The sequence below is a fragment of the Astyanax mexicanus genome, chromosome 8, assembly GCF_023375975.1.
Source record: "Astyanax mexicanus isolate ESR-SI-001 chromosome 8, AstMex3_surface, whole genome shotgun sequence".
In the NCBI taxonomy this organism is placed as follows: Eukaryota; Metazoa; Chordata; class Actinopteri; order Characiformes; family Acestrorhamphidae; genus Astyanax; species Astyanax mexicanus.
The window spans coordinates 34175418-34189876 of NC_064415.1; the positions used below are offsets into that span (position 1 = coordinate 34175418).

The window sequence follows — 14459 nt, forward strand, 5'->3', positions numbered from 1 at the left end:
AATGAATGGTTATTATACCGTTTACATTTGCCTAAATTATGAAAGAATAAAAAAAAACATCCACAAAGAGAATCCAAACAATTTGTTACTATTTCAGAGTTTAAAAGCAAACAATCAATTGATTAATTAGAAATAATCATTAGCTGGAAATAAAATGGTTCAAAAGAGCTTCATCTTGCATGGTTTTCCTAATTGTTTTCAAAAAGGAGCCATTTTACATATACCTCCATTAATAAACTGCTTTAAAATGTCATACCGTGGCAACCCCAGGTACTACGGCTCCAAAATATATTATTTTATTATTAACGCATCATGTTCAATATATTATTTTAAACTTCTGTATTTAAAAAAAACGGCTGTCATTTTTTTGTGACTTATCTGCTAGAGGCAGAAGAGTATTTCTGCCCAATTTCAGGCTGCATTTTCAATACCACACCTCCAGATGTTTCCCACAATCAAATAATTAAGAACCACCACAAAGCTTTCTGGCAGCCATACCAAACTGATTTTTTTTTTTCATTACTGTTATGTTTATGTGTATTTTTTACAGCCATAAAGTTGTTATTTTTTACTTTATTTTTTTACTGTCCATGTGACGGTGGGACCATGTTAGGCTGAAGCCCAACAGGCCAATATACAATATATTGCATAAAGAATATTTATTCCAATGTAAATGTAATTTTTTTCCCCAATATCAGACAGCCCTATGAGTTACCACAGCAACTTCTAATCAACAGCTATGTAACCACCTGATACACCTAGTAACTATCTAGCAACCACCACTTTCTGGATGTGGGAACCACTTAACCTTTTCTAGTTGATTACGTTGATAATTTTGGTCCTATGTTTTTTTTACTTACCAATAAAATCATACAGGCCAATTTTGACCACCTGCACAAAATATATTATTTTGTGCCACTACAAAAAAAATACTGTTTTCTAAAAAATATTCTTGTAAAACTTTGACACAAAGTAGTCCATAATAAATAGTACAATATGTATTTGTTAGTCAAAATAAAAAGATATCTGCTCTTGTAACTCAAAAATGAGTTGTATTAGCTCAGGTCAATAAGGCCTTTATGCCATAAATTGAAAAAGAGATTAAAAACATGTAATGTTCACATGAACATAAGTTGATAAAAGATCATCCACAGCATTAGGTGATAATATATGCATTATTGTGGATCTATGCTCAACCACAAGGTCTTGGTCATTTTTGACCGGGAACACAAGATTAATTCGATTGAAATGAACACAACAGGAGGGTTAAGGTTAAGAGATGTGTGTGTGCATGAAATAGAGCATGTAAAAACATTAAAGCTAGGTATAAAATAACTTATAAAAAACAAGAAATCACTTAAACATTCCTTGCTACATCAAACACTGGTCAAAGTGCAGCAGTCCAGGTTCCACATCTCTTCAGTTGCATTGCAATAGATTGTTTGAATACACAAATAACAATACTGAAGTCTTTTTGGCACCATTTCCTTCTAGAATGTCGTAAATAGAGTATTGATGAAAACTTTCCCTGGTTAATTTCATTCATTCATGCTTGCCCTTATTGAGTCTCATCTTTAAACGTAATGATTTGGAAACCTGCTCCATTCCTCATCAGTCTTCTCAATAGTGTCCTTATTGCAGATCAGAGTTTTGTCAAAACATTCTCTCTGTGTTAAAGATTTTCAGCTTGGTCATGAAGTTAAAGTAAATGTAGGCCAAGCACACCAATAAGTTCTTCATCACGAAGAGGACCGGTGTGACAAATCCAAAAATGGCTATAAGCGCCACCCTTAGGAAGAGGAAGGGAAGGTCCTGCAAGGCCACACCCAGAGGGGAGAGGAGGGAACTGTGAGGCATAGGAACCAATCGCAGCGTAGAAAGGAAGCTGAAGAGGTAGACTGGTAAAGCCCAGCCCGAGAAGTAGACTGGGGTGTGACTTGCGACTCGCACCATTTCTGCCGTGTCCAACCAGAACATGAAGCTGTCTGCAAACACGTCAGCGCGGGCATCGCTTGCTAGCAGAAAGCGCAGTGGTCCGGTGTATGGAGGGGCATACGCAAAGCTTCTTGTGGGCAGGCCAGTGCGTGGACAAATCCCCGCAATAGTGTATGGTTGCCCCCGGCCGTTGCCTGGCAGTAATGATACTGCTCCATTGCTGGGTATTCCTGGGACTGCTGTGCCACCTGCAATTGCTGCACCGGCTGGCAACCCTGGAACGATCCCGTTGTCTGCTATCCCCGCAACTGCTGCACTTCCAGGCAACCTAGGAATAGCCCCGTTAGCAGCTCCTGCTCCATTCTGTGTGCCTGTACTTGCATTTGTTGCTGCAGGAGATGGCCCAGTGGCTGTGGTCACTATTGGGGTCACTGTTTCTACTTGATTAAGGGTTGGGATATCTGCATCCCGGGCCAGTTCATTAGCTAAACAAAAAAAGACCACAAAGCAAAACAGAAGTGTTAACATGTCTTAGTTAACCATTTTGATAGAACATCTAAATGCTGCAGTAGCCAATAACCAGCAAATCAGAGCATACTTAACACACAACTACAGTGGTATGAAAAAGTTTGAGCACCCCTGATAATTTTCATGATTTTCTTTTATAAATCATTTGTTGTTCGGATCAGCAATTTCATGTAAATATATCATATAGCAGATGAACACAGTGATATTTGAGAAGTGAAATGAAGTTTATAGGATTTACAGAAATTGTGCAATAATTATTTAAACAAAATTAGGCAGGTGCATAAATTTGGGCCCCCAACAGAAACATTACGTCAATATTTAGTAGATCCTTCTTTTGCAGAAATAACAGCCTCTAAACGCCATCTGACACCATCTGCTGGAGCTGGTCTATGGGTTGACTATGACTGTTCTCACCATCCTTCTCCTCTGCTTATATGAGATTTTTCTTAGCCTCTCACTTCAGGCATTAACTAGAACTGTGCCCGCAGTCTTCCATTTTCTCATTATGTTCCTCACAGTGGAAACTGACAGCTGAAATTTCTGAGCTTTTTGTATCCTTTCTCCTAAACCATGACGTTGAACAAGTTTGTTTTCAGGTCATTTGAGAGTTCTTGTTTTGAGGCTCCCATGTTGCCACTATTCAGAGAAGATGCAAAGAGAAGAAAAACTTACAATTGGCTCCTTAACCCTTTCTTATAATTGGATTCGCCTGTGTACACTGGTCAAGGGTCAATGAGCTTACCAAACAATTTTTTTTTCCAATAATTTGTGCTAAAGGTCTTTAACCTGTCTTATTTTACACACTCTCTGTACATTCCTGTAAACTTTTACTTTTTAAATCACTGTGTTCATCTGTTATATAACATATTTAACTAAAATTGCTGGTCAGAAAAAACAATGATTTATAAAGGAAAATCCAGACAATTATCAGAGGTGCCCAAACGTTTTCATATCACTGTATTTGTCAATAACTGTCATCTCTCTGAACAGGTCTATGGAAATGCTCATTTCAGTTCTGTTCTCATGTATGCTGAATTTAAAATAACGTTAGATATATCTGCAAATGTCTTTCAAGAATACTTTCATGTAACCTAGCTGTCATCCATCACTACAAAACACAAAATGAATCTGCTGAGTAAACACATCCTGAATCTAAAGTAAGGATTCTAAAGCATATCCTGCTGACTCCTGTCACTGCTGCTCTAATTGCAAAACTCAAAATCTTTTTGGATGAGTGTGAAGAATTGAAGGTATTAAGCAATTTATAACAGGACACAGTGAAGATTTTTTTTTTTCTGATCAGTATGGACATTTGATGTTTGACAGCGATAAGTGATGCTCTGTATTTTGTGGCCCTAGCTCTAATAGTCACAATTTAATACAAGTACTTTGTTGGTACCAGAAAACCTCCCAAAAAAACTAGAATTAGAAAATTATTTTATTCATTAAAGTGTGTGTACTGTGCTTTTACCCTGGCCTGTGAGTCTGCAGTGGCGGATCCTTTCCACAATATCAATGCAGATAAGTGAGAAGAGCACCAAAGACACCGGTAACTCTGTAAATGTATCCAATCGTATATCGTTTCTAATTTGCACCTGCAAAAGAGGGAGAATGAGAGAGGGAGTAAAAAAAGAGAATAAGAGAGCAAGACAACAATACAGACAAAGACAGATTTATGTCACATGTGCACTTTTAGCTCACTACAGCTCCACTAAGTTAACAAACACGGAAAACTGGCACAGAATCCTGTCCTTGAGGTACCACTGGGGGTTGGGAATTCATCTCCGGGAAAGTCAAAGCCTAGAGTGTCATCACACAGAGAACAGGAAAGTAAGGCTACTATACCATTTCCTGTGGTCAATTAGCTTTTACTGTCAAATGTGTCAGTTTAGTCCTTTGCTGACGGTGGAGGTATTTGTCTGTGGGTAGCAAAGTTCACCAATACAGAGTTCCACATTAGTGATTTATCTGGGTGGGTAACATGGGAAGACAGAACAGCAGCACTGAAAATCATTTAGCTACAGAAAATAGAACAACAAATAAACAACAAAAAATACTATTTTGCCCCATTTACATCACATGACAAAAGGCGAGAAAATGCAGATGGCCTGCAGAGAGTTCAGTGAAGGGTTTTTCATTTATCAGGGTTAGACATATAATGTTTAAAGAACTTAAAGAACAGATTAAGTTTAATATTTTTTTTGTTTTTGTAATTTTCTAATTTATTTATATTTATAAAACATCTGTTTTTCTGGTCTATTTTTTATACATAAGGCACACCGGACTATAAGGCGACGCTAGTAACTAGTAGTAGTTTCCCAGGTCTTTTAAGCTAAGCTAAATTTAGTAAACTAAATTGAAATTCTTAAAAAAAAAACATTTCAGACGAGTCAGACAAGTAACTGCTAACGGTCAGCGGCTAATGCCAAATGCCAGAGCTACCCTCAGGAACCCTGAGTGTTCCTGTAAGCCAGGGTGATATAAGCTTGCAATTCGTACCATGTATCTTGTTTTAACACAGTAAACACGCAGGCTACAGTCCAATATACTCACCTCTGAATAGCAAAAGAGCTAGCACTGTGGTTAGCAGCTAATGATGCTCCAGCAGTCCTAGCTGGGGTTAGCAGCAGGCTAAAGGCTGATAACACTTACCTCTGGATGACCAAAAAGCTAGTGCTTAGCACGGTTATTAGCTAATGCTAATACTAATACTGCGGGAAAACTAAACTGAAACTATTTTATAACGCTGCACTTCCCATAGTGGCTTTACTGCTCCTTACAAGCTGACTGGTAAAATTCATACCAAAGGTGCACCGGATTATAAAGCGAACTGGTTATTTTTGGGAAAATTAAAGGGTTTTTAAGTGCATCTTATAGTGCCAAAAATATGGTAATTTATTTACATTTTAAAGATATAAACCTTTGCTACATTTTAGCATTACGTTAATTCTACACAATACATTTACCAGTGTTAAATCAACACTGCTAGTGTCATATACTCATATTAACAATGTGAGTGTTGAGACTGATCTAACACGGTATTAATTTAACATCAGGGTACCTCAGAAATATGTATGTCATTATGTATTTTGTTATTATGTTGCACATATAATATGTTTTTGAAACTTATGCCATTTATAGTATAATGTTAATTTTTAATTTCAGTTTATAGTTTAAACAGAGCAATTTCTGGAAATAAAGAGGAAGTGCGATGAAGCCTTTAACCACAGAGGGGTTTTCTTCAAAGATTTCCAAAACTCAGCTGTCAGCATCCTCCTTTCCTAGCACACATTCCTTGCATGCACATCCCAGATATTGCGCCAGAGTTTGAGGGTAGTACATGTGTAGGAAGTCATGCCAGAGGTCAGTCTGACTAAGCATTCTGATTTTACTGGTAAAGAAGGCAGAGAGAGTGCAGGACTAACTTTGAACCACCCCTCTTCCTTTGCATGTTTGTGTGTTTTTGTTTAGTTAATCTGAGCCATAGAATAGGGGTGAAACCAGAAAAGACTCCTGCCACTTGCTAAATGGCTCTAAATGGTCTTTAATACCTATAAATATCTATATATTACAATATTTAATGAACAACTTTTGCTGCAGCTGAGATGCTGGGCCGCATTTCTCGGCCACAACATGAAAGACTCTTCTAAACTAAACTACCCTTTGTATACAGTCTAGCATTGCTAATTGGCAGCAATATAGAGTAATTAGCTCATAGAGGAAACACAGAGTAAGGAGCTTGGTGTACTCATCAAATTATTAAATGCATGCAAATCCAATTACAGTTTTGTCTTATTTTTGTAAACTAGATAATGCCAATTGTGGCTGTAATGCCTTTATATTGATCAGTGAAAGTCCACAACATAGGACGACAACTCCATGACAAGTCCAAAATGATCAGGTGAAGCTTACCTCGGAGCTTGCAATTAGGAATGCAAAAGAGGGCAGTGTGGAAAGCAGCACATAGGCCAGAGCAACAGGTCTCCTAAATAGAAAGAAGAATGAATCAAAAAGGCAAGTAGGCTGAAACTTGTGCTAAATAAAGTTGACCATACAAATTTGCAGCCTCCAAACCATGTGGCAAACAAAGTTGAACAGGGTGCACAAACTGTTGCTCTGAATTTTTTACTACTAGTGTAGTTTTAGTTTAAATCAAAAATGAAAATATTGGTCAGATATTTATTACAAATAAATGTGATACAAATATGTGATTGGACAATATATTACATTGCTGTGTGGAGCTAAACATAGGGGCTCCTTGGTCAAAGTAAGCTGAAATCTCTAGTTGATCCTCTATGTGGAACTACAGACTACTGAGCGGGCAATCAGCTGCACTCTTTTTTAGCCAGTTTTATACTCTTCACTGGATGTGCAGACTAGGGTGTGTTCAGTCAGTCAATGTTTTTACATTTTTGACTCAAAATCTTAAGTTTGTAAAATGTGTAAGCCCAACACGTCTCATTAAGAAAAGACTTTTAACAAGACACCCCTCTTGACAGTGCAACCTCCAGCCCATACAGTGATTAGCACAGTGATATGCTATTAGCACAGCAACACAACAGATCTAATGCCACAAAACAGACCCTATTTAACCAACACCAAATGTACAGCAGCAAAAGTAAGAAACCAAAAGGAAACATGTTTTCCCATGGATAAGGCACACTTTTTGGTTATGTTTACACTCTGAGCTCCATAGTGTTGTTCTGCACAGAAAGTTACAGGTTCTTAGCTGGGTTCCATGGTGTTTTTATGTGGTTATTTCCAAAAAAGTCACTGTAGAATGTCTCATTATGTAATCTGTTCCTAAATATGAACTGAGTTTAATTTAAAGCACATCTTATCTCATCTAATGTATATGGCTGTATTATTTATACAAATACAAAAATCAAATCCGATCAGTATTTGCTGATATTCAGCATTAAGAGACAACCAGATTGGGACAGCCCTAATTTCATACTGAATTCATCAAGGCCATAGGGTAAATAATATACTGTTCACTTTCATAATTTATTTAGTATCCAAATTAATTACACATTAAACTAATTCCACAACACATGGAATAACATTCAGTAAACATATACACACATATACTGCGCAAGAAGCAAAGAAAGAACAGCACTACCCCTTCCTTTCTGTCTCACCACTTCTTCCTCCCCACCAAGGCTTTCTTCTTTATAAAAACCATGTACTTCATTGGCAGCCACACCAGCATTGCCACAGTTGTCACATAGGCCACGGACAAGGCCACAATCAACCAGTAGGCCGTGGTGGAATCTCCAGAGGGCTTTGCCAGGCTCTTCACTCGTGCCAAGATAAGGGCGAAGCGTTGCATCACGATGAAGAGTGGGACACAGAAGGCAGCGAACTGCAGCACCTCACAAACTGCAAACTTCAGCCTGCTCCCCGAGCCCATACTGTGGAGGAGAGGCACGAAAAGAACCACAAAGAAAAGGAGCGGGAGAAAGAGGAGAGGGCGCTGCTGGCCGCCAGTCCCCGCGAAGGGGGGCTATTATGCCGGACCGCTAGCATGTTCCACACACACTAGCAGAGAGGACTGTGGCCAGTAAGGCCGCTCTGCTTACTCTGCACTCACTATTGTGTTGGGTCATCAGGTCAGGTCTGGACAAACACACACACACACACACACACACGTACAATCAAACACAGACACACAAGTTCCCAATCTGTGCTACATGATAGACAAACACAGACTGAACAAAAATGCACATACACAAATCTCTGTAAACATATAGATCAATCTATTCTAATTACAGCACAGAGATTCTCCTATGATCAAAGCACTCTTTTGTCACTAATACTTTAAATAACAAACTTGTTCAGGCATATGCATTTTGCTGTGTATTAGAAGTTGCATCTTATCTATTGTTGTTATGATTTTGAACCAAAATAAGTGGTTTTGTAGACCATGTTCTGGCTCAACAAGAGACACCTGATTGCTGCTAAATTCAGCACGCAGTTATATTTACGCAAATATGTAAACGATGATAGTCTAATCAGATGCGGAGTGATGCAATAATAAGGCATAAAAAATGCTTCCTCCCCTGCTGCCTAACCAAAAGCTGTCAGTGGCTACTTTTGAGTAATGTACATCTTGGGGAGAGATGCAAGTCATGCCTCTAAAACACAAAGACATTTTGCCCGGCATGTTATTGGACACATAACCTGTGCTGCCATAGACTGGAAGTGTAGCATCTTTAGCAACAGTTGGTCATTAATGATACAAGCGACACTAACAGCTCAGAAATATGTCCTGGACATGTCATGCCCAAAATTGTCCAGCATGATGTCAAATGTGAGTCTGCACAGTAGAGTCAGACTTGCCTACTCATTTGCCTATCCAGACCAAGCATCTAGGACAGAAATTTTGGAAACGTTGGTAAAAATGCAGTTTATGTGGCACATCACCAGATAATCAATAAAAGTATGAATACTCATATAGGGGTTTGGCAGCTTGACAACTCCATGTAATGCAAACACCTGTGCCAGCCAAGGCTGTAAAGCACTTAATTCTTAAGTGATACCCTTCTTATAACATGGCAGACAAAAATGACAAAAATGAGATGCTAAAATTGGCTCTAGACCTGTGTTGGCTTAATTTTCAGGGACACTGGGCTGTCCAAGCTTTCTACAGTAATTACATTAATCAATTTAATTTTAATTCATTTTTAATTCATCTGTTAAAATGTTTTGAGAAAATCCCAAGCGTCTATGTGACAGAAATCAAAGAATCTATTAATTGTCTGCATGTCACTAGAAATTCATGCAGCTTTACTTTCTTAATGAGCCATTAAGAGCAAAACGGGACAAGCAATATTCCTCCTTTATGTTTTCCAGTTGTTGGCCTTGACATGTTTTTTGTACATTTTGTGACTTGAATTTTTCACAGATGCTTCTGCAAAGCATGGCCATTGACTTTTAGGTCAGCAGAGGACTCTCTGTGTTTTTACAATATGCCTCCATCTTGTGGTCATTTGATAGTCTTTCAAAGAATGATCACAATGCTTCAGCTTTCAGAATTACTGAGCATGTTTTTTCAGATTATGGATTTGTCCATGTACTTGTTTCATTACACTTATCTTGCTACACTGTTACTGCAGTCAACAACTCACTAATATAGTAATACATATAGCTGTGTGCTGGGATATACAGTATGAGTGTGTGTATGTGTTTACAGTAGAGAGTGCGTGTAATAGGATCAGGATTAGGTGGGCTGCACTATATTTGGTGGTGTCTTCGCTTTACTCTGATTTCTACTGGGTGCAGGGAGGGGGCTAATTTTAGAAGCTGCTGTGAAGCACTTTCTCAGACACCGGCACCGGCCTACAAATGCTTGATGGTGCATTCATAATATCCAGAGAACACAGCGGAAAAAGCTTTTAAACCATACCAAAGACTGAAAGATGGACTGATATGAAACATGATCTAAATACAGGTCAATTTACAAGCAAAACGAGCGTAAGCCAATGTTTATTTAAGCCATACCTGTCAAGTCTCCCGTTTTGGCCGGGAAACTACCGTATTTTACTCCTCTTTCCCGCCGTCCTCCCGTATTAGTATTTTCCCGTAAATTTCCCGTATTATACTAAATAAAAAAATATATAGGCCACAGGCGACAATGCACTGACCGCTGTGTGTCTCTTAACCAATCGTGGTGCCGGTTCAAGGAGAAAGTCCCGCCTTTCAGGAGAAACAGCCAATCAGCTAGCTGGTTTTGCGGAGCGCAGTTTAGTGTGCGGGAAGCCCCGCCCCTCCCCTCGCTGTGAGATCAGGCAGCTAGTCGGAGCAGCTGTCGTTAAAACTAATCTGGATATACGGAGATTTTTCTAAAAGAAAGGTAATTAACCATGTAAACTGTGATGAGATTGTTTCTGATAGCTGGTTAAAAAGACTGAATCAAAACATAAATTAAACCCACTGTGTGTTTAATAAAATACAGCTTGTGACTCAGCTTAACTTTAGAATTAGCTAGATAGATATTCAGGGTTTGAGAAAAATCTACATATATATATAATGCCCTGCCCTGATGTGCCTGATCAGCCAATAACTATCATTTCCAAACTCTATTAGTTCAGGGCTAGTTTTAGGGTTTGTTAGAATTTGTTTAAACCTCAAGTATTGTGGTAATGTATTATAATGTAATGTATTGTATTATTTAGAAGGGGTAGAAGAGATGGTTGAGCTGGAGAGAGAGAAAATGTGGAGAGGGCTGAAATTAACTGAACTGATCAGGAGTGGACTGAACGATAGAAAGAAGTATTAATGAAAGATTATTAATTGTGTAGGCCCCTTAGGACTATTATTTACTTATGGAATATATCTGATCCATGTCCTTTTTGTAAATTTGTGCACCCTTCAATTTCAATTTTAAATCTATTAAATAAAAAAATATATATATAAAAAAAATATATATATATATTTTTCCCCTCGTTTGGGCTGTTGGGGCGGCGGAAAAAATCCCTTATTTTTAAGTCCAAAACTTGACAGGTATGATTTAAGCCTAACATTTAGTCTATTTTTGCATCCTAACCAGTCTGAAAACAGTCTAGTGAGAGAAGTGCCCAATTAAAAAGTGATGCTTGGTAAATTACTACATACATACAGTATGTGACCTACTGAAGACCTGAGGAAGAAGTGATACCACAAGATGTAAATTGATCTTCTACTTGGCTATGAAATAAGGGATACAACTGGAATGTCCTGCCTGCACTGTTAACTGTGAATGCTGGGAAGTGTAGTTTTAAGATACTTTAACAATTTTACAGCATATCCTTTTACAGCAAAGATAAATCTACATTTGTTCAGTTAAAGTTATATGTATAAAGAGTTTTTAACTTTTAAATATTAATAAAACAACAATACAAAACTTGCCATGTAGAATATGACATTTTTGATGTTTTTAGGCACATTTTAAATCACAAACTTCAGTTTGTTTGCAATATTATTGCTATTTAGAGCAACTTTTGTTATTTGATTTTTTTAACACTGGCGTGCTACTGATGTCGGTGCAACAAACCCCACTGTTGGTGTCACTGCTGTGCTAAGAATGGTCCATCACCCAAGGTGATAACCCTATGGTGGCCAGATGAACTACAGTCAGTAACTGCAAATTTACAAAGTGCATTTTCACAGGCAACTCTGGCCATAAAACAAATTTTATTAATTTACTAAGCAAGAAAATAAAACATAAATAGCAAATAACTAAAAATAAAATTGGTTACTACAAGCGTAATACAAAATACCACGTATAGTGACTTCTGTAGTCTCAAAATTATTCAACCAGTGCACAGCTTTAGTACACTGAAAATCAGCAGCATGCTGTCAGGGATGAGTATGAGTATTTTAAAATAAAGAAGCAGTCCTTAAGATTTCTTTATTTTAAAGTGAAAATATTAGTTACGGAGTGGATGAAATGGCAAAAAATTATGATAAATGGCATACATTTCCTGCAACACCACACATATTCATTTTAAAAACAGGGTGTCTGGTAGGCCTAGGACCCATTTTTCTGGCTATAGCAGCGATTGCAGGTTACCTGAACAATCACAGTGCTGCCAATGGTGTTGATACAAAAGCTACTGTGAATATGGAGATGTCAGAATGTCAAACTCAGTCTTTATCTGATCATTACACATTCTTAAATACGTACATACACCTGTTTTGTGAAGGCCTCAGTGGTTTGTTAGAGAATTGAACAAACAGCATCATGAAGACCAAGATTAAGACCAAGATCAGAGATAAAGTTGTGGAGAAGTTTAAAGCAGGGTTATGTTATAAAAACATATGCCAAGCTTGGAGCATCCCAATGAGCAGTGTTTAATCCATCATCCAATGAAAAAAAGTATTCTACAACTGCAAACTTACCAAGACTTGGCCGCCTACCCAAACTGACAGATCCAGCAAGGAGAGCACTGGTCAGAGAAGCAGCTTAAGTGACCCATGGTCATTTTGGAGGAGCTGCAGAAATCCACAGCTCAGGTGGGAGAATCTGTCAACATGACAACTATGCACAAATAGTGGAACAGTGACATAAAAAAACATTGTTGAAAGAAGTATTGTTTGCAGTTTGCCACAAGTCATGTAGTGGACACAGCAAACGTGGAAGAAGGTACTGTGGTCAAATGAGACCAAAGTTGAACTTTTTGTCCTAAATGGCCTGAAGTAATACTGCTCATCACCCTAAACACACCATCCCCACTATGAAACATAATGGTGGTAGAATCATGCTGTGGGGATGCTTTTCTTTAGCAGGGACAGGGAAGCTGGTCAGAGTGGCCAGGTGGTCACAGGGCAACCCTGGAGGCTACAAAAGACTTGAGAGTGGGAGAGAGATTCACTTTCCAGTCCTGACCTAAATCCGATCGAGCATCTATGGCAAGACACAAAATGTAATGTTCTTACACGTTCTTATTCCAACCTGGCTGAGCATAAGCGATTTTGTATAGAAACATGGGCACAAATCTCAGTCTCTAGATGCCCAAATTTGGTAGAGACAAACCCCAAAAGACTTGCAGCTGTAACTGCAGCAAAAATGTGGCTCTACTAAGTATTAAACATTTGTGCCATTATTGTCCCAAGGAAATTACATTAAATTTGGACACAAAATAATTGTAAAATACATTTTATTATTAAGCTTTTAGTAAGTAAGATATATAATTACAAAATATATAAAAAATACTTACAATACTAGAACAATAACATTTGTTGTCTGTCCCCACTCTCTAACTATAAACTTTACCATAAAATATAATTATTAAAATCCTTCAGGATTAATTTCTTTGCATTGTTGTGTGACTCCAAATCCCACCTATGCTTTAAAAGAAATTGTTCATAATAAATTAATAATATTTAAGTTTAAATACACATTTTAGTCCCACATTTTACTCATTTCTGTTACTGTAAAACATTACCCCACCTGAAACATCTGGAACATTCTACAAGTCACATCTACAACAGGAAGTGACATCGGTGGGTTCTTCTGAAGATAATGGGAAGACCAAAATTAAGTTTCCTTATTTGTTTTTTTTGTTTGTAACTATGACTAAAGAGGTCAATCTCAACAACCTGTTACCTACATTAATTCTTAGATACTATTGGTGTATTTTTAAATGACTAGAATATGATTAGTGTCCAGAGTATTAGCATAGCTGCCATTTATCTATTTTTCATGCTTTTTGCTAATTCTATGCTAAGAACCCATTTCTGTTACTTTCATTCCTGTCACTCAAAACATAAAAATTAATAGGAATGAGTGCCAGTAACAGGACTGAGTTCCAGTTACAGAAATGAATATTGTCCCTTGGTTTATTGATTTAAGGTGAACATTAGTTAATATAAACCACTTTTTTCCAATTCTGTTTGTTTTATAATTTATCTATTTGTTTAATAAATTGCATTATAATACATTTGATTCATTTCTGGGTTGGGTCTTCTTGATAAGATAAAAATAGCTTTGCATGTTTTATAAAAATACAATGTGCATGCATATATAGTGATTTTTGTCAAATATATCAATTATTTGAACATGCAGTTAACCATTTCTTTAAAATAAACACTTTCTTTAGAGAAAATCAAAATCATTTGTGGACTTTTTAAATGTCACATCAGTTTTGTAAACATCTTTGGCTTAGAAACCTTATAAATTAAGTAAAGCTACCTGAGATTGACCAGTAACGTTACATGTTTTGAATAGTTAAATATATATCTGTTATTAGATTTAGAGTTGAAAAAAGATTTTAAAAAATTGAAAAAAGTTTGATGGAATGACCCACATACAACCAAGGTAACATTCAAATGCACTCATCTCCCAGTTACCTAGCTAACTAGCTAAAATATTTCCAACTTGAAGGCAGCAACAAAATGAACCTGTTTAATATTAAAATTGACCGTCAGTGTTAGCTGATAGCTAATGATAGCCATACACCATTGCCTAAAAACACCAGGAGGAGACAAGGCTAACAAAATAACTAGCGGTTAGA

At 37.3% G+C, this 14459-nt stretch overlaps 1 protein-coding gene across 1 annotated transcript; it reads right to left on the reverse strand.

The window, feature by feature from the left end:
- Positions 1 to 983: 983 nt before the first annotated feature.
- LOC103024974 (transmembrane protein 236) lies at positions 984 to 13126 on the reverse strand. Its single transcript, XM_022677647.2, has 5 exons — positions 10987 to 13126; positions 7605 to 9966; positions 6376 to 6448; positions 3935 to 4058; positions 984 to 2420 (listed from the first exon to the last, which is right to left on the reverse strand). The coding sequence occupies exons 2-5, from the start codon at positions 7874 to 7876 to the stop codon at positions 1654 to 1656; spliced, it is 1236 nt and encodes a 411-aa protein (XP_022533368.2). The 5' UTR covers positions 7877 to 9966; positions 10987 to 13126; the 3' UTR covers positions 984 to 1653.
- Positions 13127 to 14459: the final 1333 nt, after the last annotated feature.